Source organism: Leptonychotes weddellii, chromosome 12 (genome assembly GCF_054177405.1).
Source record: "Leptonychotes weddellii isolate Sample4059 chromosome 12, ASM5417740v2, whole genome shotgun sequence".
In the NCBI taxonomy this organism is placed as follows: domain Eukaryota; kingdom Metazoa; phylum Chordata; class Mammalia; order Carnivora; family Phocidae; genus Leptonychotes; species Leptonychotes weddellii.
The window spans coordinates 65,950,156-65,975,750 of record NC_138380.1 but is presented as its reverse complement, the minus strand read 5'-3'; the positions used below and the strand labels follow the sequence as shown (position 1 = coordinate 65,975,750).

The 25,595-nt window shown below is 35.0% G+C and overlaps 1 protein-coding gene across 7 annotated transcripts in view; it reads left to right on the top strand.

Annotated features, from left to right (window-relative positions):
- The window catches only part of CDK14 (cyclin dependent kinase 14), a 511,224-nt gene that overhangs the window by 232,914 nt on the left and 252,715 nt on the right, over positions 1-25,595 (top strand). For 6 of the 7 annotated variants that reach the window (XM_081800565.1, XM_081800566.1, XM_081800572.1 and 3 more), the window contains one exon: positions 13,646-13,708. The exons of the other annotated variant lie outside the window; for it this stretch is intronic. In XM_081800565.1, the coding sequence (XP_081656691.1) occupies positions 13,646-13,708 (63 nt within the window). The remainder of the gene's footprint in view (positions 1-13,645; positions 13,709-25,595) is intronic. 7 annotated transcript variants of the gene reach the window in all.

The window sequence follows — 25,595 nt, the reverse complement described above, 5'->3', positions numbered from 1 at the left end:
AAAAAAAAAAAAAGTCAGTGCAGTGATGAGCACTGGATGATGTATGGGAGTGTTGAATCACTATGTTGTGCACCTGAAACTAACATAACACTGTATGTTAACTATGCTGGAATTAAGATTTTTAGGAGTCCAATGCCTTATCCATTAGGCAACTGGGGCTTCTTGGAATTAAGATTTTTAAAAAGTCAATGCAAATCTATATATGTATATATATGTAAATATTTAATAGTCTTACTATATTATCAGTGGGAAAATGTGAGTATCATTTGCCCAATGCACAATACTGTATTCTTAATATTCAGATCCCAATACCTGCAGGAAGATCTTACCTCCTTTCCATTTTGAACTTAGGTCTGATGATATGGATGTCTTTGGCCAATAAATTGTGAGAAAAAGTTATTTGTTATCACAGCATACGTAAGTCGGCCTGTCCTGACTGATAACCCTAAGTTACTTAGTATCCTTCCACCCCAGAGAAAGCGAATATGACCATGTGTTATATTTCAAGACTTTTTTTTTATGATTCATACTACTCAGATGCATGTTGTGTGTGTGTATGTCTGTATGTTTTTTTTATATGTATACTCTACTCATATACCACATATTGCTATTTTTTAACCTTTTAAAAAACTCGCAGAAGTTAGTGCGACCATTGTTTTTGGAATCAATAAGTGAAGCTATGTAGCAGTGTTTATCCACCTTTTAAAATTCATGGGCCTTTAAAATTCATGTGTCTTAATATAAAAATCTCATGCTTTTCTTTGATATCATTTTAAACCTTGGATAAATTTAGAGTTCTTAATAAAACAAGTGATGATTTTGAAAGATTTTATTGAACACTTGGTTCTGGCTTTTTGACATTTAAAAACCACGTTTTGTCAGTGAGGGCATTAAATCAGCTTGCTTACCGGAAGCTTTTGTATCAAAAATAGTGTCAAGGATCAAGGACAGATGAGGTCACCTTCCATGTCACCTATTGTTTCTGCTGTGGTTTTTTGTTGTTGTTGTTGTTAGAAATTATTACAACCAGCTTCATATATTGAGTATGATAATTACATGCCAGGCCTACTAGTTTATTTGGAAGTAAATATTTAGATATTTTGTCCTAAATTTTTTTTTATAGCTGTTTCAAATTCAAGCACCATTAACTTCTTTTACATTTTGCTAAGACTTTCTTTCAAATGGTGTTTTCAACCACAACACAGGACAGCCCTACCTGAGTTCATTCTAGATAGACTTGGTGAGATTTTATCCTTTCTCTTGAAATTTTTTCCAGTAACCCTTTTATGGCAAATTGCACCAAGTCAAAAGAATGAAAAGATATTTTTAGCTCTGATTCACTGAATATATAACTAGATTTTGGCATAAAAACTTAAAACATATCATGAGGAGCAATAATGTTGGTCTTCACTCCTTGAAGTTTCAAGATTCATATTCAAAACATCAACTCTATCTGCCAAATATGTTAAGCTCCTGGGAAAGTTATTATCTTGGCAAGTTTGCAAGTGTCTAATGATTGAGAAAAAAATTAAAAGTTCTTTTTTAGGGGATCTTTAATTTCATACTATGCATAGTAAGGAATTAGCACATTTTCTTTGTCCGTGAATTGAGCAAAGCCAGTAACAAAAAAGATGAAAAAGTCAGATCTTTGACAAAATTTTTTATGACAGGTAATTCAGCAATTTGACTTTTGGCTGTAGATCCTGAAAACGAGCTACTTTAGAATTTCTGCTCTACATTTTGGCAGTGCTCAGAGTACAAGAATTAATGAATTTGGGATTCCGCACCCACCCACCCCGGTGATCTGAGGTCTTCTTATTCTTTGCTATTAAAGGAACTACTTGAAACAAAACTTTTACAATTTTCTGGATTTCTAACAGTATGTTTTACTACTAGTACTTCAGTTTCTTGCATCTCAGGGCATCAGACTCTGCAGGTAAAAACTTGCATTTAAAAAAACAATGTTGGTGTGACCCTTGTATTCACTAAGTTTGAGAAATCTAAATTACTTTGCCCCTTTATGTACTATATTGAAATAATTAGTTGTGCTTAATAATGACATAAGCATACAGATGTGCTTCAGCTGTGCCGCAAGAATAGCAATATAAATTACCGTTTTCATCAGGCATTGCCATTGGCCAGGACTTTTTCTGAAAGCTTTGTCCTTTTATACTCTATGTATTTCCACCAGCCAGGAAGATTTAAATGAGCTCTACCTTTGTAATATAAATTTATTTTTAAAACCATTTCTCTAATTCAAGAGTGTTTTATGTGTCCTTTTTCTATAGCCCACAAACTTTGCCCCTTTTATTATCAGATATTTATAACCACATTTAAGAACTCCAAAGTGTTTTGAATTATAAAATCTTAATAGCATTACTTCTAATATATCTCTCTGTATTTCCTTGGGGGAGAAAATGTCCTAATATTTTTACTACTGGATCAAGTGAGACGAACAAGGTTTCATATTAGGTAAGAGGAAGAAGAGTATTATTCACATTTATTTGACTGTCATTCTTATTTCCCTCAAAGTCATCCCTGAGCTCCCAAATAGTGAATAGTTTTTATTCATTTTTACACATTTTATAATACTTTATCCATTCTAGGATTTTGAAAATATATTTTGATTTTCATTTTTTAGGCCAAAAAAGACAGGTGACAGTTTAACAAATTATATTTGTTTAATATTTTAATTGGATTATGTGTTCCAGAGTTATTATTTTTAAAATTGGAAAAACATATACCTGAAGCTCATTACAGTATAATTTATAAAGTTTTCTGAACCACACATCTGGTATGATCAGTCCCTCGGTGGGTGTTACTCCGACCCTTTAGAACCAATATTATAAAAAGAAACCTCCTCTATTCTGCTTTGTAGCTGGCCAAAGTGATCCCAGACTGGCCTCTTTGATTCTTCTACCTTACCTTCCCTCTTTACTGCTGTCTTTGTCTCCTCTCTTCCATTTTAGTTCTGTTTCTAACTTTTTCCCCTCATGTTGCTCTTATCCTGTAATTTCAGGATCTCCTGTATTTCTAGCAGGGTGGCTCCAGAGGGTGTTTTCAGAATTAAGATATTCTTGAAAACTATTTCAGTTCTTTTCTTTTCTCTTTGATCTCCTGCTTTGACTCCAAAAAATTTTATGTGGCCCACTTTGTTAACCTTTTTTTCTTTCCCCAAATTTTTGAGGATGTTGGATGATCAGAGCATTCCATTCTTTACACCCACTGGCTTTTTATTTTTCCTTTTAAAAATCAAACTGGCTTCAAAATAATATGAATATCTTTTTAAAGTGGCTATTTCACTCCATTAAAATTTATTATATGGTTTAGGCTTGTGAGTGGTTTCCCCGAGGGCATATAAACCATACTGGGGAGCTCTTTCCTTCACTATTTCAAGGGAAAACATTTTACACATTCTTCTGATGCAGGAATAACATATGTTTCTGTAGAACTACAATGTTCTACTTCTGGAAGATCCCCCAAGTTTCTTGAAACTTTCCAAATTTATACTTTGAATTTTTTTAATTTTAGAAAGGAAAATAATGGATGCCTCCTAGATGTTTTATAAACTAAATAAATTGTAGAGATATGGATAGAGATATGTATTCCGTTTATGGATAAGCCTGTACAATATTGAAACTACTTCAGACACAAACTGTTAGAGCCTGAATGTCTGCATTCTTTTTATCAGAAGAATGGCTCACAGCAGTCTTAACTGCCTGGGTAGAGCTCTATAATCTGTCTACCCAAACTATCATTGCCAGAAGCCAAATAGTAAGTTTTTTGTTTTAATGGAAAAGATCTTTTAGGTTGCTGGTTTTACATGATGGGAATGTGGTTGGAGATGCTTCCTGTTCCAGTCACCAGCCCCAGGCTGCCCATGCGTTTTGGATTCAGAAATGACAGCTGAAACCAATTAGGCAGAATTATGGGATAGCAAAGTCACATGTAGGTTTATTATGACCAGAAAGGAGAAGGAGAACACATTATATGATTTTTAAAATGGCTAATTTAATTAGGAATGAGCTGCAGCACTGTGGTGGCTGTGGGAGGATTTTTGTACAGTATAAACCGCTGTGTGTGTTAGCCATCCCTGCCCTTCCCGGGGAATATGTGTGGGTTACTGGGTAGAATTTCAAACATTTCCTAAGTGGCTTAAAACTGGGTAGAAATAAAATAACCCAGAAAGAGACTTTGTAATCTATAACATAATTCTGTGCAGGAAGAGTTGAATATGGGAGAGTATTCCACTTGAGAATTTATCTTTAGGTGACGATGGAATAGATTGAAAGACCATATTATCGCTATTGTCAGACCATGTCCCATGATGCAACTTGAGGCACCATAATCTAGTAGTAATTAGAATTTCTACTTCAGAGGGGAGAGAGAGCACTTTTGTACTTGTTCATAAATGTCTTGTTCTTGTCATTAAAGATATGGGATTTCAGTGTATTAGCATAAAGGCTAAATAACATTTGGTAGAATACTGACCGTTTTATTTTTTAACCACTGTTTTAAAAATGGGCCTCTTTGGTATATAGTAGGTACACACTTCTCAGTAAAGCATCTTAAATGGCTGTGATTTTGTTTTAAAGGTAAAGTTGATTAATGCATCTTCTTATTTTTTTTCTCACTAATGAATGATGCTCACACGTTGTAACTAACAACATTAAAATTTCGTTAATTATGATTTGGGAGTGAAATATATGGGTACTATAAAGCTTAATGGAAAAAATGCAATTTCAAAGTCAGTTTAAACCTGTGGACTTCATATCAGAGCAGTTTGAAACTAACTTCTCAGTAATTTGATGTATTAATTCTTACAGCAATGTGGGCTGATTAAAACAGAGGTTATAGCTAGAGGAGAATGGCATTGATTGCTGTAGAAGAAAGGAGGGCTCAACTTCTATAAGTTTTCTTCAATTGCCTCTAGCAACAACTCTTCCCCAGTGAATTACATGACTTTAATGAGCTTCAGGTGAAATAGATTAAAAACTAAAATGTTCGTGAGTTCTGCCAAAGTTCACAGCTACCCTTCAAGTGTGGTTTCCATTAGAATGCCTGTGGTGTGTTCCAGACATGGGACAATGGCAATGAAGGTGACATTAGCCAGTAATAGAGTCAGCCTCACAAGGGAACATCTGCCACAGTTGCTGCTTTGGTCACACTAACAGTTACCATTGTGGCCACTAATCTGGGGACCACTTGCACTACCACCAAAGAGTGGAAATAATTGCTCTTGTTCTTCGAAATTTGCAGTCTTTTTAATGTGATCTCTTACCAGTCAGCGTACTATTTAAAGGTTCTTTATTATGAGTCACTTACCTGGGAGAGATAGGAGTGTCTAGAATCAAACTGAGATGAGGACTAGGGAGCTTCATAAGTAATCAACAGTCAGGAAAGGGGGGGCTCTATATTTTTATGCTCCCAATTTGCACATGTTTATCAACTAGTTGTTAACATATTTTTTTAATCATGTTCCCACTTAATATTTTTTGTTTTGTAAAATCAAGTTTTCATGAATTTCAAAATGAAACTATACCTGAACCTTAGCATTTAAACATTAAAAATAAGCCTATCCCTTAAGAATAAAGATATTCAAAATTAGTTTTATTACTTTGTGGACTCTTCCCATATTCTTGCTCTTGTGAAGTCGTATCTTTTTAATGATATAAAACATTATACCAGGCTTGAATATACTGACGCCCCTCTCACTGTCAAAATGGAAAAATAAATGAAACAGAAGCAAAGACTGTGGAGGCTAAGCTTAACACAACTTCAGAATGAGGATTTCTGCTGGTTATCCCCATGGAAAGACTTCCTTATTTTTAGCCCACGTGCTAAAAATAGGGCTGTGCTATTTTCAATGTCATGTTTTGGCAGTGCTTCTGAAGAACATCCAAATTAGCTGCCAAATGTAGCGGGCACCATACTTAACAGATGCATGTGTTTGGGAAGGGGCTTTATTTGGATCCCCGCTGGATGAGGAAAGCTCAGTCCGAAAGCCAGTGGTAATTCAAAAGCATAATTTCCCAGAAGAACTTGATGTATCTTGAGTAGGAGGTTTGATCATTTAAAAGTCCAGCGATTGGAAAACCTCACTTCATGGAGAATATGTTGATTAAAAAAAGAAACATAGGCACATACTTTATGGCGAAGCCTACTTAACCACGGACTTAGACTTCTCTCTGCCCTGGAATATGGGTGAAATTTCATGTCTGAGAAGTTGTCTGAGTTGGTGGTCTCCAGATAGCCTTTTTACCAATGGCTTTCAGTGGAGGGATATTGCTGCTCTCTCCTGACCCAAAGTCAGGTTGAAACAGAGTAAGGGATGGAGAGTGGAAACTGAAGAGCTGAGTGTCATAGTCTAGCTTGTTTCTCGTCTTTTTCTCTGGCTGGCCTGTCTTTCCGGGTCCTCTTTTAAAGGTCTTTTCTCCACTCAGGCCTGTTTTGAAATGGTCATTATATCCATAATTTGTCTTTGTAGTTTTCGTTCATGTGTTTCCCTTTAAGTCTCATGGCTGTTCATTATGCAGCTCTCAGGTCTGCATACGATTGAAATTAACAGAGACTCTACTGTGTGAAAGTGCTTACGAATAAAAAGTCTTTTCCAATTTTCTGTGGTCTTTCTATATCCTGCCCTTTTTTATAAAAGGGAGATTTCTCTCCTGCTTTCTAAAGTGATCCAGCCACAAAGCAGTCAAATCAGTATGGGGAAACCCGAATATGTGGCAAACTCCTTTACAGAGAGCATTTATGTTCAGGGTATTAGGAGTTTGGGTATGTTCCTCAGATTCCTTCTCCTAGAAATACCTATGTTAATAACCAAATAAATGCTGCCTGCCTGATGGGTAGTCGACAGTGAGGAAGGAGGAAACTCATTTTGAAAGAAATATATGCTAGTGTGGGGATTGAGCCCTTGGAACCCCTTTCTGCTCTCACTCTGTCTCCTGCTTGGTCTGTAAGTCTAGCCATACTTGATAGCTTCATTTAAAACCATCCACTACATGGAAGATTGATGAGGTGTTCTTAGGCATTTAGGTATAAACCTGTCAGACACAAGTGCTTCTAAAGGCATTACCCTGAGGACCAGCAGCAATGATGGAGTGAATAGAGGGAGGTGTAGGAACACGAGGTGAAGCATAATGTAGTGAAGGAAAGAGGAGATGTCAGCCAAGAGCCAAGATAGAGATGGGAGGGTGAAGAGGAATTATGTTTGATCTGTAGTCACCAGGCGTCTAGTCTAGTGACCTGCTCCTTTTCGTATCAAAATAAGAAGTAGCCAGAGATCAAGCCAGATGGATCTGAGATTATCTCTGTCTCAGGGGATACTGATCTGTTGGTCATATGCTATAGGGGCCTTCTGTTTAAACCTAGGATGACTTTAAAAATTGAAATGACAAAGAAGTATCTTCTAGCATTATTACTAAGGCTTAGTACCGTTTTTCCGGACCAGTGCAAATCATAAAGGTCATATGGTCCAATGAGTTGAACTGAGGAAAGAAACAAGAAAGAAGAGATGTGGGGCACCTGGGTGGCTCAGTCAGTTAAGCATCTGCCTTTGGCTCAGGTCATGATCCCTGGGTCCTGGGATCGAGCCCCACATCGGGCTCCCTGCTCAGTGGGGAGCCTGCTTCTCCCTCTCCCTCTGTTGCTCCCCCTGCTTGTGCTCTCTCTCTATCAAATAAATAAATAAAATCTTTTAAAAAAAGGAAAGATGTAATGAAATTTGTAATTTAGGCACATCTAATGTAGATCCAGGCATGATACTGTGTATTAAAAAAAAGAGAGAGAGGGAAAAGAAACCATTTTTAAAGCAGGCAGAACAGAAGTTTGCCAGGGTACAAAGTGGGACCCTGTACTATCTCTTGTCTCTTTTTCCATAGGAGATTCTCCAGATTCTTGCCCCTAATCACCCAGAGCAATCTGAAGTTGATTGTGTATTTCCTAAATACAGTCTCACTGGTTGTGTACGGAGTGCAGTGGAGTATGAATGAAAATGTCTGGTTATGAAGACAGGAAGAACACTATATGAGGATGAAATGCTACCCTTACGAGTTCCAGTTTTCTGACTGTATTTATCATTCCATTTTTAATCATAATCCTCCCAAATATCCCCACTACTCTAAACACACCACAGAAAATCATCATCATCTTCATCACCATCACCTGTAGCATCTACCATGTGCTAGGTAGCGTTCTGAAACCATTACGATATTTACTCATTAATTTTCATAATATCAATTGAGGTAGGTGTACTAGGAATATTCTCATTACATGCATGAAAATCTTGATATACAGAAGTTATGTAACCTACCCAAGGTTACACAGCTAGACAGCCATGAGTATATATGCATGTGATGTATATGCACACATACACACATTTTGGTGCCATACATCTAAGGAAATATGAATTTTAAAATTTAGAAGGTTTGGAAAATTCTTTATTAAATTTCCCAAGATCCCATTTTGGAGAAGCCTCCTTCTTGCAATTCATAATGCTAATGTCATTGGTCATATACTTAGAAGGATATCATGTGTACCTTGAGGATCAGGAATATTCCCCCCCCAATATGTTTCCTTCTTCATAGGTTGTTTTTTTTTTTTAATTTATCTTATTTATTTTTTCTTCCAAGTTTTTATTTAAATTCCAGTTAGTTAACATATTAGTTTCAGGTGTAGGATTTAGCGATTTAACACTAAATAACACTAATAACATACAACACCCAGTGCTCATCACAAGTGCCCTCCTTAATCCCCATCACCTATTTAACCCATCCTCCATGCAGCTGGCCGGTTAGCTCAGTTGGTTAGAGCGTGGTGCTAATAACCCATCCTCCTGCCCACCTCCCCTCCAGCAACCCTCAGCTTATTCCCTGTAGTTAAGAGTCTGTTTTATGGTTTGCCTCTCTTTTTACCCAACCTATGTTCATCTGTTTTGTTTCTTAAATTCCATCAACTGATGAATGGATAAAGAAGTTGTGATACACACACACACACACACACACACACAATGGAATATTACTCAGCCACAAAAAGAATGGAATATTGCCATTTGCAATGATATGGATGGAACTAGAGAGTATTATGCTAAGCAAAATAAGTCAGAGAAAGACAAATGCCATATAATTTCACTCCTATGTAGAGTTTCTTAAAATTTTAAACAAAAAGTTTGAATACTTCTTTGGAAAAAAATTATAATAATTCACAAATCTACAGGATGTAAACTCTATGAGAGCAGAGACTGTCTTATTTATTTATGCAAAATCAGCATTTAATATATCTTATTTATGTAAAATTAGCATTTGACAAATCTAAATAAGTGAAATATATAATACTGTGAAAATTCTGTACCCAACACGATTCCACTTTAATTTGTTAATTTTAGAAGCTCACATTAATAGGTGCACTTATGTTGAACTATTTCTTCATTCCTAGCTTTAACCTTGTTTGGTACTGATGTGTAGCCTTTTAATACAATATTGAATTCTGGTACCTACTGTCACTAGAATTTAAGTACATCTCTGGTCATAAAGTGGTTGGTTTAGTTCTCATTACCTCTCCACTGTTTTTGCCTGCTTTGACATTTTTTAAAGGAGTGGGAAACATTTTATCTTTTTTTTTTTTTTTTTTTTTTTTTCGCTCTGGGGTAATTTATATCTGCTACTTGAAGGTTTGGAAGATTTTCCATTAAACTCATCTGAACTTAGTACTTCTTTTTTAGGTACAGCTGTTCAATTTCTGTCTCTTGTAGAATCGAATTTAATAACTTATGTTTTTTTAAGAGACATAAGTTTTTATCTAGATATCAAATGTATTATTGGTTTAAAGATGTGTATAATACTGTTTGGTTCATAGTATTGTGTTTATTGTATATTTTTAAATCTTCACATTTTTAGTTGTGTCATTATTCTCATTCTTAACACTGATTACATCTTAACAAAACCCTTCACTTAAAAACACAAATTTTCCAAGGTTTGTTTGTTTTATTGGGCTTAAAAAAAATTTTTTTTTACTTGAGTATAGTTGACACACAATGTTACCTTAGTTTCAGGTGTACAACATAGTGATTCAGCATCTCTCTATGTTATGCTGTGCTCACATCAAGTGTAGCCACTATCGGCCACCATATGACGCTGTTACAGTATCACTGGTTATATTATTGGGCTTTTCAAAGAAACGGGTTTCTCTTTAATTGATCAAGCCTGTTGTTTTCTAGTTTTCTAATTAATTAATTTCTGCTATTAACTACATTAATCCCATCTATTTTCTTTGGGTCTCTTTGGTTTTTTGGTATTCTCTAGCTTTAGTTTATTGGTTGTTTTATTTTTTTTCAGTCATTCTTACATTAAAATTAATGAATGTAATTAATGATCTATATTTCCCTGACAGTAAAGCTCTGACCATTTTCCATTGCTTTAAAATTTATGCTGTATGTCACTATCATTTTTAAATAATTTAAACATTTTTGGTTTTCTTTATTTTTTTAAAGAAATTTTCCACAAAAATAGATTTTCTTTCCTTGTTCCTCCTTTTCTCATTCTCACCCTTTAACTGCTTGTCTTCCTTCATTATTTTATTCCTGTTATCATTGAACTTAAGACCCTATTGACTAGAAGAAGCATTACTTGATGTACTAGTAAGAGAAAAAAAATGCACTCAATTAAACTGTGGTTTAGTACTTTCTTATCGTTCAGAGTTTTTACTTTATGCCCACTGAAGGAGCCCTACAGATTTTAATTCTGGCACTTTTTATAGAATCTTACCTGAAGTTTTTAATAAATGATGGTTTCCAGATAACAATTACATCTCATTCTTCCATCTTTTTTCCTCATATGGTCCTTACATTGTTCACTGATGACCCATGCCATCAGAGTAATAAAAATAGAAAGTTTGCTCAAACGCAGGCGATACCAACTACATTCCAAATACTGCCTGGGAAAGAGCAAATTCAAGCTGTCATTCCAATGTCAGAGAAAAAAAGAATTGTATATCTTAGAGTGGATGAAATATACTACATTTTGATTTTAATTTTATTTTAGTTGTGGTGAGAGGATGTAATATCACTTCTGCTGTCTAACTTTTAAGGCTTTATCTGTGTCTAATACATTGTCAAGTTTTGTGAATACGCCATTTGTGTTTAAAAAGCATGTGTAGCATGAGTTGAATGGGCACAAAAGGAAACATGCTATTTAATTGTATTATTCATATCCTTTATAACCTTCCCTTTTTTTTTTTGCCAATTCCATTTGTTGACTTTTGAAATAAGTAAGCTAAGTACCTCAAGATTAGTGAAATTATTAGTTTCTTCTTTTATTTTTACCAACTTTTGCTATATATTGATATGCCATGTTGTTAGGTTTGTTAATGTTCAATACATTTTCCTTGAATTCTGTTATGTCTAATATTTACATTGATATGATTCCTTTACCGGTATGAATAACAAAATATAAATAACATAAATATATAGTATAAAATACATTATTTGTCATTTTCATATTTTTTGTTGTTTATCATTTTTAGTTTGTATCTTGGAAACAGTGTAAATTGGATTTTCTTTTGTAAACTGAGATTTTACATTTTTATTAGGAATTGTAACATATCATAGATATATAATTACTGATAAAATTGGATATACTTTCTGTTGTTTTATTTGTTGTGTGTGAAGTGATTAACAAATGTGGTACAGTTCTTCCTCTGTGGATTTTATTATATAATGGGCAATATCTTAAATAATAGCTCATTTTTGTTTATCATGTTATAGGTGAAAAGTATGTTCTGTTGTACTATTTTATCTGTTCTTCAAAAATCTTTAAGGGAGGTGTTAGCCCTATTCAAAAGGACAGAAAAATTAACATGGAGTTACATGGCAATTTGGGGACTAGAATTCATTCCTCAGTTTGGTAAATGCAGTCACTCAGGAAAAACTCCATGGCACTCATAATTATATTTTAGCGTCATTTTTAATGAGCTATACTATATATAAAACTATTTCCACCTTTCTTCAGTTCTTCTCTGTGTTGACGTTTTGCCTGGACCGAAGAGGCAATAATTTCCAAATCAAACATAGTTTCTGTCCTCAGAGAGTTTGACTTTCATTTGGAAGCTCAACACCTTGGGTGTGGTCTAAGATAAAGGCAGTAGTGTCTTAGAAGGAATCTAAAAGCATTTCTTCAATCCTATTTTCTTTCCCTTTTCCCTTCAATTGGCTAACTTCTTTCATTCTCTACTCATGTCTGACTTCTTCCAGAGGCTTTTCCACCGTCTCTACACCACAATACGTTCCCCCTGGTATGCCCTCAAACATTGCCCAGTACTGTTCCTAAAATAATATACAAGATAGTGTACTATGATTATTGGTATATCTGTTTTTTGGTTGTTTTTTTTTTTTTTTCCCTACTTGAAACGGTTTCATTTAGTTCTGTGTCCTTAGCGACTAGTGTAGTAACTGGAACACAATAACGGCTTAAGAAGCACATGATGAATAATGAATGAATGCTAAATTTTGTTCTGTATCCTCAGCAATACCACCCGGCATGCAATAAAAGCTCAATAAAGGAGTCCGAACTGTTGTCACCATGACTATAGCAAGATTCTTGAATATAGCATAAAACTAAATTCTTCAATAATTAAAGCCTGATAATGGGGCATAAATACTCATGTTCAGTAGCTTTTCCAGAATGATAAAACGTTTCATTGTTATAAATCTTATAGTATCCTCTAATAAGAGAAGAAAAATTGGAATAGCAACTCTACATGTTTTTTGAATGTCTATATAATTCATAATATAAGCAGAATAAGCATTAAGAAGAAAATAAATACAATTGTGGGCAAATTGAGCTTGAGATAATTAAAAGAATAACAGCATAAGATATATTTAGAGATCTTCCTTTTTAGTTATATATTGTGATGAGCACAGGGTGTTGTATGTAAGTGTTGAATCACTAAATTGTATACCTGAAACTAATATTACACTGTATGTTAACTAACTGGAATTTAAATAAAAACCTAATAAATAAAACCTGTATCTGGATAATAGTCATCCTAATTTATAATTTTGAAAGTATTTCTATTAATTTATAAAGTATATTTTGCCAAATACATTCAGGAGTTCTGGAAACTTATTAAATTATTTTTTATAGTTATGAGAAATTTAAATAAATCCAATGATTAACTTTTCTACAATGATATATTTGTAGTATTTTCATCTCATATAAAAAAATAATCATAACTTGCATTTGCACTTTGAAAAATACAAGATAATTGCAGTTTAATTGGTTTAGTGTGTGTATGTGTGTGTGTTGGTTTAGTTTTTTTAAGTTATGGTACATATATTTATAGTTAAGTTATTTTTTAAATATATTTTCAGTGATTAGGAAATTAGGCACTTAAAAATCATGGACATGAATTCCTTCTAATACACAGATATGTTTAATATAAAACAGCGTAGAGATAAAGATAATGCTTCAGTTGTGGTTAAAAATGATAGGGCGGAGAAGCATTCAACTAAATACACTAAAAAATCCACCCACTTGTCTTATATTTGCTTTGTTCAGAAGGCAATGGTGACTTTGAAGTAGAAAAATATTGATTCATCATGTTATAGCCAGAGGGATGTTAATACATTTTCCCTTTTTTCTTCTAGCACACTGATTTATGTCAGTACATGGACAAGCACCCTGGGGGGCTGCATCCAGATAATGTGAAGGTAGGAAAAGATCTTTTTAAGCTGAGGGTTAGCATTCTTCATGTGTATTTTTTTAGTCGAAGTCTAATCTCTCTACCATAACTTAAAAAAAAAAATGTTGTGTAAAGAGAGTGATATTGAAATGAACCATGGTTATTGCTTTGTTTAGTGATTGGAAACTGTGTTTAAATATTAAGTATTTTCACTGGAATATTATTGTTTAGAACTTATTCTATTTTTGTTTCATGGAGAAACAATTTGCTAATAATAAGTGAGATCCACTGGAATACTATTGTAACACTGTTTTTAAAAAAAGAGAGTCTCAGGTAGCTCTACCTTGGACCTTCATACTAAAGTGCCACTAAGTTTTAATATAAAATATTATGATCCAAAACAATGTTATAGTGAGTTCTCAGTATATATTTTTTCATTTGTATGTACAAACAGATAAAAATAGTTTCCTACTGCTCTCTTTCATTTCTTTTACTACAAATTGGATTACTATGTGTCAAAAGAACTAAGTTTTTCTAAGATTTGACCCAGCAGCCATCTTGGAAATTGTCTCAAAATTTCACACTTCGAACAGGAGACTCTTTCTTAACATATGTGAGCAAGTCAGAAGATACCAGAGTTGTATCTGAAAGTTTAAGGATGTGCTCACATTTTATAATTCAAATGTGACTACATTCATGATCCTGAGAATCAACTGAGTACTGTGGATGTATGTGAAGTAAAATTGTGCCCATTTCTTCCCATTCATTATTTTTCTACACCACTCTCTCCAAGAGACACCTTCTTTCTTTTGTACCTTTCCCTTTGCTTGTAAAGGTGTATGTGCTCATATGCTATTTTGTGTGTGTTTATTTTGCTATATAAAATCAATATATATTATTGTATGGCATTTAAAAAAATATCATGGCTATCCTTTAAAATCAATACATGACTGTGTAGTTTAATTTTCCTAATAACTGCATATGAGTCCATAGTATGAATGAACTGTAATTTTCAACTGTTTTCTTATTCATGGATCTTATGTTGTTTCTAGAATGTTGTTATTCTAAATTATTCTAGAGTAAATAGTAGTTTAAAACCTTTACATTCTTACTTCTTTTGTATATCAGTTAATGGATTTTCTTTGTTAAGAGACATAACTTCAGTTTTAATGAATTTGACTGGAACATTTGCCCATGAGGTTTTGAATTATAGAAGGACTATTTTCCTCTACTTTCACAAGCATTGACTATAACCAATCATTTTAATTTTTGCCATTCTGATGAGCAAAAATGGAATATCTTTTATGTTAGTGTTTCCTTGACTGCTAGTAATACTAGTATCTTTTTCACATGTTTCTTGACCATTTGTAATTATTTTGCCTGTTCTTATATATTGTCCATTTTTCTATTATTTATTTTCTTATTTTTAATAAGTTGCAGATGCTTATTAATATTTGTGGCATTAATAATGAGGATTGTCATGATGGCCAGTTATGTTGTATAATTTTAAAATGCATGAACTTGTAACAGCTCTGAAAAAACATTGTTTAGATAACTAATAGTATCAATATGTTTCATATAGCTCTTTTTTTGTTGTGCACTTTTTCTTTTGTTTTGTTTTATTCATAGATACCTTTTAAATTTTTTGACTATTCATTTTTCTTCAAAATCAGTATCCATTGACATAGACAGTTTTTTTAGTAGTTAGATAGGGGAAGAAATTTTGACAGATGGTTAAGATGTGCTTTATTAATCTTGCCATGTTTAAGTCCAACTCCAAACATTAATATCATAACATGAGCATAATTTTTTCTTTTTTTTCCTAAACATTAAAACATTTCAAGTTGTCTCATTTACACATTAAATGTTCTCTTCTTAGGGTTGATTGGGTTCAAAACCAACAGTACAGTACATCCATACTCCTGTTTCCTACCTTAATCCTAGGGATCTGTGGAGAACCCAGGGGGAACCCAGGGGTCTGTTAGCCTCACTGGACATCAGCAGCTACTCTGAGCAAACTTTTATTTCCTGACTTCCAAGTTCAGTGACAGGATTGAGATTAAAGACCTGACTGAACCTTTTCAAAGAGTGGCTTAGTTGCTTAAGCCTCCAACTCTTGATTTCAGCTCAGGTCATGATCTCAGGGTTGTGAGACTGGGCCCCGCATCAGGTTCCGTGCTCGGCGCAGAGTCTGCTTGAGGCTCTCTCCCTCTCTTCCTCTCTTCCTCTGCCCCTCCCCCTGTTCTCACACTCTTGCACTAAATAAATAAATAAATAATCTTAAGGAAAAAAAGGAGCCATGGCATCACTGGATTTTTATTGTCCTTGCTTGGTTTTCTCACCAGCCTCTGTGTGTCATTAGTTGTGGGCAAGCATTGGTGGAAAATTTTGTTGGTGAAACAAAGAAAAGAGCTTTTTCCACAAAGCATCGTTGTGTTCACCATCCTCAGGCCACTGTCACTGATGATTTTTGTGGCACTTTTAAGTTCTGCTTCTTCCGTGCCATTTTCTTTTTCTTTTATCTTCTCGTGGTTATGAGGAGATTGATCTCTGTATTGTGGTTTTTCAAGAACTAGTCTGTACTTCCTCGAAACCATGTTTCAGTAGCTCTTCCCCAAGTTTTGCAAGTTTTTCTCTCATTCCATGGTCCTCCACTGTACTTCAGATACCTAGTGTTTGCTCCCTGTTCCCAGCCCTTGTAGTGCTGTGGCAGTAAACATGGTTTCTAGGTAGGGTCACCTAAGGTGTGGTGAGAAACTTAATGGTGAATGTGTTCTTCATTCAGCGTAGAAATAATGTCAAAAATTAGATGCGACACCCACGGTGAGTCTGGATGTTAGTCATATAGAGCAGGAATTATACCCACTCAGAAGTGGTTTGATGTGGTCACAGACTGATGCTCTACTACATTTTTGCCTTTAAAAGAGCATGATACGATTTACCTCTTCTTATGCCTTTTTGAATAACTGAAAGTCAGCAAAACGTATTGATATATGGTATTCCTTTACCCATCGCTGTTGAAATCTTGGCTCCTTGAGGATTTGCCAAAGTGTACTGGATAGTCTCAGTACTTCTTAAGAGTACAAGAAACCTCAGTAGTCCTTGAAAGGTCTTTAAATATGGCTCCATGGCAGAGTCACCTGCAAAGCTTTATATATATATTCTCTGTTCTCATCTTCCAGAATCAGAATCAGATTTCAAAATCCCTTTAAGAAGGGAATGGTGGGCATTTGCTCAGACCCAGGGCTGAGAGCTCAGGGTGCCTCCCATGACCCACAGTGTCCCCTCGCTCTCCCTGTGACCCTGATGGCTTTAACCCCGCAGGACATGTATGCTTGCTAGCTATCCTGGCCTGTTTCCCTCTCACAACCTTACAGCCTGCCTTCCCCCATGGCTCCTCACTCTGCCAGTGAGGTGGTCACAGTGGGCAGGGGCTGGGTGGGTGGGTGCAATAGGGAAGAGCGTGAGAGACAGGGTCTGGCCTGTGGTGCTTCAAGAAACAGGTGTCAGACCTGTTTCTACCTCACGGTAGAAAATTGTAAGCATCTTTTGTGGGTAATCTGACCAGTCCAAGAGACCAGAAGAATCCAGGTGACTCTACAGTGAAGACCCCCTTTGACAAATAAGTAGCTTGGAGGAAGCAAAGTTGGGTGCATTAATTAGAGAAAATAGGAAAGAAAACTTCCAAAAATCATCAATATTCTCCAAGAGGTATAAGAATAATGGTATATCTATAAAAGAAGAATGATAGGCTATTTTTAAGAAGAGGAACTTAGTGAACAGAAAGTTGCTTTAGAAATTAAAAATATGATGACAGAAATAAAAATTAACAAAAAAGGGTGGATGATAAAGTTGAAGAAGTATGCCAGAAAATAGAGCATAAAACACGAATCTAAAAATGAAAAAGAAAATATCAAAAAAAATTAGGGGTCCAGTCCAGGGTATCCAACATCTGAATAATTGGAGAAAATAGACAGGAGGGAATCATTAAAGTAATAGTCATTAAACTATACTATTTCCAGCTGTGAATGATGTGAATTTCAAGATGAATAGGGTCCATTAAATGCCCATAACATTTAATGAAAATAGACTGACAAAACTTACTTATTGCAAAATTTCAGAAGAGTGGTTTCAAAGAAAAATACTACAAAAGGAAACGGCTTTATTGCAATGGACCAAAATCACAGTGGCATTAGGTATTTCAACAGCGACATCAGAAGGGAGACAGCAGTGGGGTAGTGGCTTGATGGTTCAGATTTCAGACTATTCTTCTGGGGTGCCTGGCTGGCTCAGTTGATAGAGCATGTGACTCTTGACCTCAGGATTGTGAGTTCAAGCCCCACTGTGGGTGTAGAGCTTACTTAAAAATAAATAAAATTATTCTCTCAACCTAGTATGCTATACAAAGTATCAAGTAAACCTGAGGGGAAAATAATTATTTTCAGATGTTCAAGGAGTTGAAAATTATGCCCGCCCTAGCATCCTTTCTCAGGAAGCTACTCAAGGATGTACTCCACTAGAACCAAGGCAGAGAAGACAAAGAAACCAGGTAACAGAGACTAGCCCAGGAGAGAGATGCAAGAGATTTTCAGAACAATGTTGAAAGAGTCCCAGGATGACATTTATGCATCAGGTCGGGACAGTAATCCACTGGTCCAATGATTAGAGCAGGTCAGAAGTTGCCAGGAGAGATTTCCAAGAGAGGAAATTGTTAGGTAGAACACCTAACGTGTTTGAGCAGATTTCCAAGATGGGAAAAGAGTTTGGCGTTGAATTAGCAGTAACTACAAAGAAAACTAAATGAAGGAAAACAAGCCAGTAAACAAAAGAACTAGATCATCACTAACACCAGGAAAAACAAATTATTGTGCAGGGGGAAGAAAAGTATTCATAGTAAACGTGATGGCTCAGGTCACAATCGTAATATTTAAACATTAATGTTGGTATAATTAAAAAAGAAAAACACCTCTTTAAGTGAGCCTGCTGTAACCAAGCAAGCTCCTTCCAGGATTAGCATCCTAGAAAGGGCTTTTTGACTCTTTGTCCAATGTTCTTTTCCCTACACCGCATGATTAATACATTAAATTACTGTAATTAGCTTATTATTTGACTTTATATGCACTCAGTCACATAGGTTTGTCATCATTTTCATATTGAAGATAATACTTATACCTTCTCTGAGGGAGTGGGAAGTTAAAAAATAGAATGCAGCTTGTTAATGCCTGTGTTTTGGCATCTGAATTGCAGTGCACGGAAGCAGACGGCCCTTATTACCATGTTGGTTTCCATGGGAGGCCACTCACCTAATTATGCGCTGGCTTTTCTTCACCTGCTTAGACACAATGCACTCCTCCAGGGTTACATTCAGGATCCGCACTGCAGGTGAAATTATTCTCAAAGAAGTCTGACTATGACAGTGACAGATGTCCCACGGGTATTTCTATTTGATGTATTAACGTATTTTTTTTTCATGTGGTGATATTTATTGTCACCTAAATCTATGAATGCAAAATGAAGAGCATAAGAATAATATTTACTAAGTTAACAGCTGTTCATAATGCTGAGCTAGATGTTAATTAAAAAAAAAAACAAACAGTTGAGCTAAAATAAGACCCTGTAATGGTTCTCTGTAAATTTAAGGAGATGTGAAAACCAGGTGAGATAAACTATTATGTTGAAAAGAGCATGTTCTGTAATAACTCCAAAGCTCTGTGTTTGCCTAAATAGCTCGTAGATCATTAAATGATTGCAATGTCATAAATACTGAATATTCATTATGTTGAACAGAAGGAAAGTACAGTGATCAAATCCTTTTGCTTCTAAATGTGGCAATTTCGACTTTTAGTTTCATTATTGGGCAGCAAGACAGTATATGTGAAACGTTTATCTTGGATTCTAAAAATGTACATATTTTTATTTACATTTCATATATCCTTGTTTATGGTAATAATATGGGATGTCTTGTCAACTAAAGTTGTTCTTTAGTGTGAATCATCTCAAGCATTACAAAGATGATGTATCATTGAAAAATGGAGGGGGGAGAAAGAACAACTGGAATGGTACATAACTTGTGATTTCATAACAAAGCATGGGATATTCTACAGTGATTTTATACTATATCCTTAGCAAAACATCTGTTAAGTTTTATCTTGCTTGATGTATATTCCTTGTAAGTACTGGAATAAACTCATAACAAAAATTGTCAATGTTAACTAAATTTCTAGAATCACTGTGCTTTCTCAGTATGACATTGTGAACTAAATATTCACTATTAACTAATGGTTTGTTTCTTAGCATAATATCAATTTTAGACAAATGGGTAATTTTAGCAGTTAATTACATAGAGGGCAATTTAAAATCTCAATCAAAAGCCTGAGGACATTGTCCTTGTTATAAATATTTATGATGATTAAAGGTATAGCAACCAATTGCTAGAACATAATTGGTATGTCAGAAACTGGTTAGAATTTTGCGGGGAGGGTAGTTAATTTTTTCCCCCTTTAAGCCGTTCACTCTGAATTTTATTAGGTTTTGGCTATCATAGTTGAGTTGAATGCAGGACTTGTATTCTTCAATTTATAACTCTCAGTGATTTACAGATTGATCATTGAGGTAAAGGAAATGACCATAACAGTCTAAATTTTGTCCTTCCAGTGTTTTATGTGTTCTTTAAAAATTAATAATCATGAGAGACTGAAAATTAAGGTTCATGGAAAAAAAGATTAATTGCTGCTGTCTCCAGCTAATATCTAGAAATGTAGATGCGTGAATTTTAATATCATGACGACATTGGATCCTCCTGTGTTTTTCTGTAATATACCTTCATTTCCATGTTATCCTAATGGCTTTTCTAGAAGATTCCTTGCAAAAATGCATTTGCAGTTTTTTAACGCAACTGTTTTGGGATAACCCAAAATAACCAAAGTAATTGTGAATACTGTGGCTTAGTCTCTGAAATATCTGAAATCCAACTGGCATAAAGCTGAGTTTCATTTTTGCATTTCAATATCTATATTAATTAAAAAGATATGAGGATTATTATGCTTGAAAAATCGCTATTTTTCTTTCATAGTCCAGGGAACAGGCAGGTGTATAACAGACAGAATAATGTTATGCCAAATTAAGATTGTCTTATACAGATGGCACGGAGAATTGATTCCTAAATGAGACTTTCTAATGTTTAGATAGAAAATCAGGTGTTACCTGATTTTCTCCATACTCTGCTTTAGAACTCTCATTTAGCTGGTAATGATTTCCTACTATGCGTTACTGTGAATATATAGAGACTTTTCTCATTCTGTATTTTGGGAAATATGATTATTTCATGAAGCTATTAAAGAGTGCTTTAGTCTCAGCACCTGTCCAGGTTTCTTTTGAACATTTTTATCCTATTTTTATTGTAACAAAATAATCTTCCATATCTGGAAAGTGAAGGATTAACAATCAAAGAAACAATAAAAGAAAGTGAAACTCCATGTGTTGATTCATATTGTGCTGGACATTCAGAAGGGGTCTCAGTAGTGAATTTCTGGTGAAGCTGTGGGGCCGCTTTCAGTTGTTCAGATCAGGTCTTTTGTATCTTTGGCATCATCTGCGGATCTGCTTGTCACAATCTGGATCAGACAAAGGAATCAAGGCAGCTAATTAAATGGCAGACTCTTTCTTAGGAGTACTTTAAAGCCTAGATTGAAAAGAAATCACCCCAAAGATTGATGAAATATGGTCATTGGAAGTATGCCATACCATATTTTGTAAGATGGAAGATAATTGTAAGATGAAATTACCCAGCCTGGGGAGTACGCAATGAGAGTACATCCTCCTGGGTTTTAATCTTCAAGCCATTCACCTTGCTTCTCTCTCATTTAAGATGGATCCTGCACTTGACCCCTTTGTTTGTATGTTTTCCAAGACAAACATGAGGACCCAGGAAGGAAATCAGCCTGAGTAATAAAGTTATGTACACACTACCAAGGATTTTTCTGATTTTTGGACTGGTACAGCCTTCGTGTGACTAGCCAGTACATCACGTAGCTATTTTGTCATTAATGTATCCATTCCTATTATTTGAGACCTCTCTGAGAGGATAGAAAGAGAGCTTTGTTGATCATTATATCCAAATTCAAAGTGTTTCCTGCATTCCATTTGAAATTTTTCTGTGTTATAGCTTATACATATGAGCTTTCTCTAAGACCCTTAGACTCAAGATTTATCACCTGTGTCAATTTTTCAGTGTGCATCTCTCTCTCTCCTTTTTAATTGTAATTTTATTGTGTTTTTATCTGGAAGCCTGTACCTCTCACTCCTCTTCACCCATTTTGCCCATATCCCCACTCCACTCCCTTCTGGTCACCACCAATTTCCTGTTTATGGGTCTGTTTCTGCTTTTTGTTTGTTTGCTTGTTTGTTTTTAGATTCCACATATAAGTGGAATCAGATGGTATTTGTCTTTCTCTGACTGACTTATTTCACTTAGCATAATGCCCTCTAGGTCCATCCGTGTTGTCACAAATGGCAAGATCTCATTTTTTATGGCTGAGTAATATTCCTGTGTGTGTGCGCGCACGCGTGCACGTGTGCGTGCTCCATCTCTTCTTTATCCCTTCATCTGTCAGTGGTCCCTTGGGTTGCTTCCATATCCTGGCTACTGTAAATAATGCTGCAGTAAACATAGGGGTGCATATATCTTTTTGAATTATTATTTTCATTTTCTTTGCATAAATACCCAGTAGGGGAATTATTGGATTATATGATATTTGTATTTTTAATTTTTTCAGGACTCTCCATACTGTTTTCCATAGTGGTTCCATCAATTTGCATTCCCATCAACAGTGCAGAAGGGTTCCTTTTTCTCCAGTTCTCGCCAACATTTGTTACCTCTTGTCTTTTTGATTCTAGTCATTCTGACAGGTGTGAGGTGATATCTCCTTGTGGTTTTGATTTGCATTTCCCTTACAACGAATGATGTTGGACATCTTCTCCTGTGTTTTTTGACCATCTGGATATTTTCTTTTGAAAAATGTCTATTCAAGTCCTCTGCCGATTTTTTAATTGGGTTGATTGGGGTTTTTTTGGTGATGTATAAGTTCTAAATATATTTTGAATATTAACTCTTAATCAGATATATCATTTGCAAATATTATCTTTCATTTCAGTAGGTTGCCTTTTTGTTTTGTTGATGCTTTCCTTCGCTGTGCAGAAGCTTTTTATTTTGGTGTGGTCCCAGTAGTTTATTTTTGCTTTTTTTCCCTTGCCTGAGGAGACGTGTCTAGAAAAATGTGTCTGTAGCCAGTGTCAAAGAAATTACTGCCTGTGTGTTCTCTTCGAGGAGTTCTATCATTTCAGGTCTCACATTTAGGCCTTTAATCCATTTTGAGTTTATTTTTGTATATGGCGTAAGGAAGTAGTCCAGCTTCATTCTTTTGCAAGTAACTGTCCAGGTTTTCCAGCGCCATTTATTGAAGACACTGTCTTTTTTCCATTGTATACTTTTGCCTCTTTTATCATAGATTAATTGACCATATAAGCATAGGTTTACTTCTGGGCTATCTCTTTCTCTTTTTAAAAAAGTTTTATTAGTCTTGTCAATTGATATTAAGACACTTCATGTTGATTAGTGTCTAAGATGTTACTTAAAGCAATAAAACCATTTTAAACTTCATTTATTACTTATCGTTGTGTGTAAAAAAAGAATGACCCTTTAGTTAAGGGAGAGTAGCATACACGCACAAATGAAGTTGAGAAAAATTTGTATTTCATGCTATTTCTTTTAGTTTTATAAAGTGCGTATCAATCAGGTCAGTTGTGTAACTCTGAACTATATGGACAAAGAGAAACCTGATAACAACAGGTCTTAAGAAGATTATATTATTTGAATTCTTTGAAACAACTGTTTCAGTTTTTCTCTTGGAAAATAATGTTAGGTAACTATTTAAGGCCAATAGCTTAAGTTTGACCATTTTGTTTCTACTTAGCTAGGGAATATTTCTAATACTAATTTTAGGCTGTTAACCGACTTTATTAAAGGGAAAATTCTCATCCTCAGTACTACCAACTTGCTTCATCATATACACAAACCCTCATAACTTGGAAACCTACTTACTGTATTAGAGCTTCTTTCAAGGAATTTGACAAAACAAAGATCTGTCTTTCAAACCCCATTTGACTCCCTGTAAGCATCCCAGCTCTGGTTCCCATGGTTTCAATCTGCTGCTTAAAGTGGATGTCTCTCTGTACCTTGCTTGGTATCTACCATTGCACTGAGGCCAGAAGAGAGGGCAGAATGGGAGGCCAACTTCCCTGGTATACTCAAAGATCACAGAAAGTATGCAAGATCTTTCCCACAAGAGCTTGCCCAAATACCTGAAATTCTCATTTTTGGAGTTATTCCTCTCCAGAAAATTATCATCTTTAGGAATAAGATATTCATGTGTAAATATCTCAGAGAATGTAAATTAAATAATTGTTATATTATCTGGAAATGATAAAATGTTATTTATCTCAGGACCTTGAGGGAGTGGAACAAAGAAGAAGAAAATTGAATGGAAGATCTCAAAAAGGATAAAAAGTAGCAAGACAAATTACCCCTGGAACTCAGATTTTCCAGGAACTACCCCTATCTGTAGTATGTGGCAAAAAAAGTATACATCTACAACCTGATGGCTGGACATGGATATTTGTGTCTTACCCATCCCAGTAGCACACTTCACACTGTCAAGGATGTCCAAAGTGACACGTAAATTATACCATAATATTGAATATCTGGGGTTTTGTTTCTGTCTCCTTTACATCTCCATATGACAAGCTAAGCATTCTTTCCAAAAAATTTAAGACATGAAACTGCAATGATGCTTTGTAAAATAGGAACTGTTTGACATGAATTCTGTACATTGTATTTGCAATTAGGATTTGGTATTTGCATTACGTACTTGCACATTTGAAACTCACCTAAATGGAATGAATCATGATGAATCATAACTGTGGCCTTTAAAAATTTCAGAAAACCTAATATTGTAATGATACCATTATCTGATGTATATTGTAAAATATTTTGACATTTCTCAGATATTTTGGGGTCTCAAAGTTTCTAATTATTTTCCATCTCCAGAAAGTTTGATGTCTGGGTAATTTCATGTTTGCACAGCCTATGGGTTTTTAAACAATACAGTGGTAAACAAGGAACATATTATTTGAAGTATTTATGACCCATGTACAACTTTGGTTTATTTGCCACTGTCATATTTTCTACCTTAGATTCACACCATGTATAGCTACTTCAATCAAATAGTACATGTACTTTTTAAAAAAAGTCAAACAGTGCACCAGCAGTACTTTGATTACTGGGTGTCAGAGCAAGACAAAGATGGGTTCAAGTATTAGTAGTACCTCTTACTTGCTGTGTGGCCCTTTGGCCGATTCATTTTACTCCTCTGAGCCGTTTCTTTATCTGTGAAATAGGGGTAATAGCATCTATCTGGCAGAGGTGTTGGGAGGATTAAATTATCTAAATGAGTGTAAAACACTAGCACAATGTCTGTCATCGTAAGCACTTAGTAAATGGCAGTTATTATAGCTCTTTTATTTATGAGTCCCTTTCATTTCTGTTATTCAAACAATTATGAAATGATAGCATTACAAGGCGAATGACTATTAAAGGTATCTAAGACTCAATCAGTCATTTTCAAGATGGGAAATTTAAGATCCAGAGATGGTAAACTTGGCTCCCAGGGGGCACAAAAGTACACTAAATGTCTTTGTAAGAATTGGTTATATACCAGAAGGCATGGGGTCCATTGCTAATAGCTCTAATAAGCCTCCTGTAAGCCCTGAGAGACTCTAGACGTTGCTTAAGAAAGTTGACCCATGAAAATCCATATGATGTTCCTGTGCTTAGTCTCATATGAAGTGGAGCCACACAT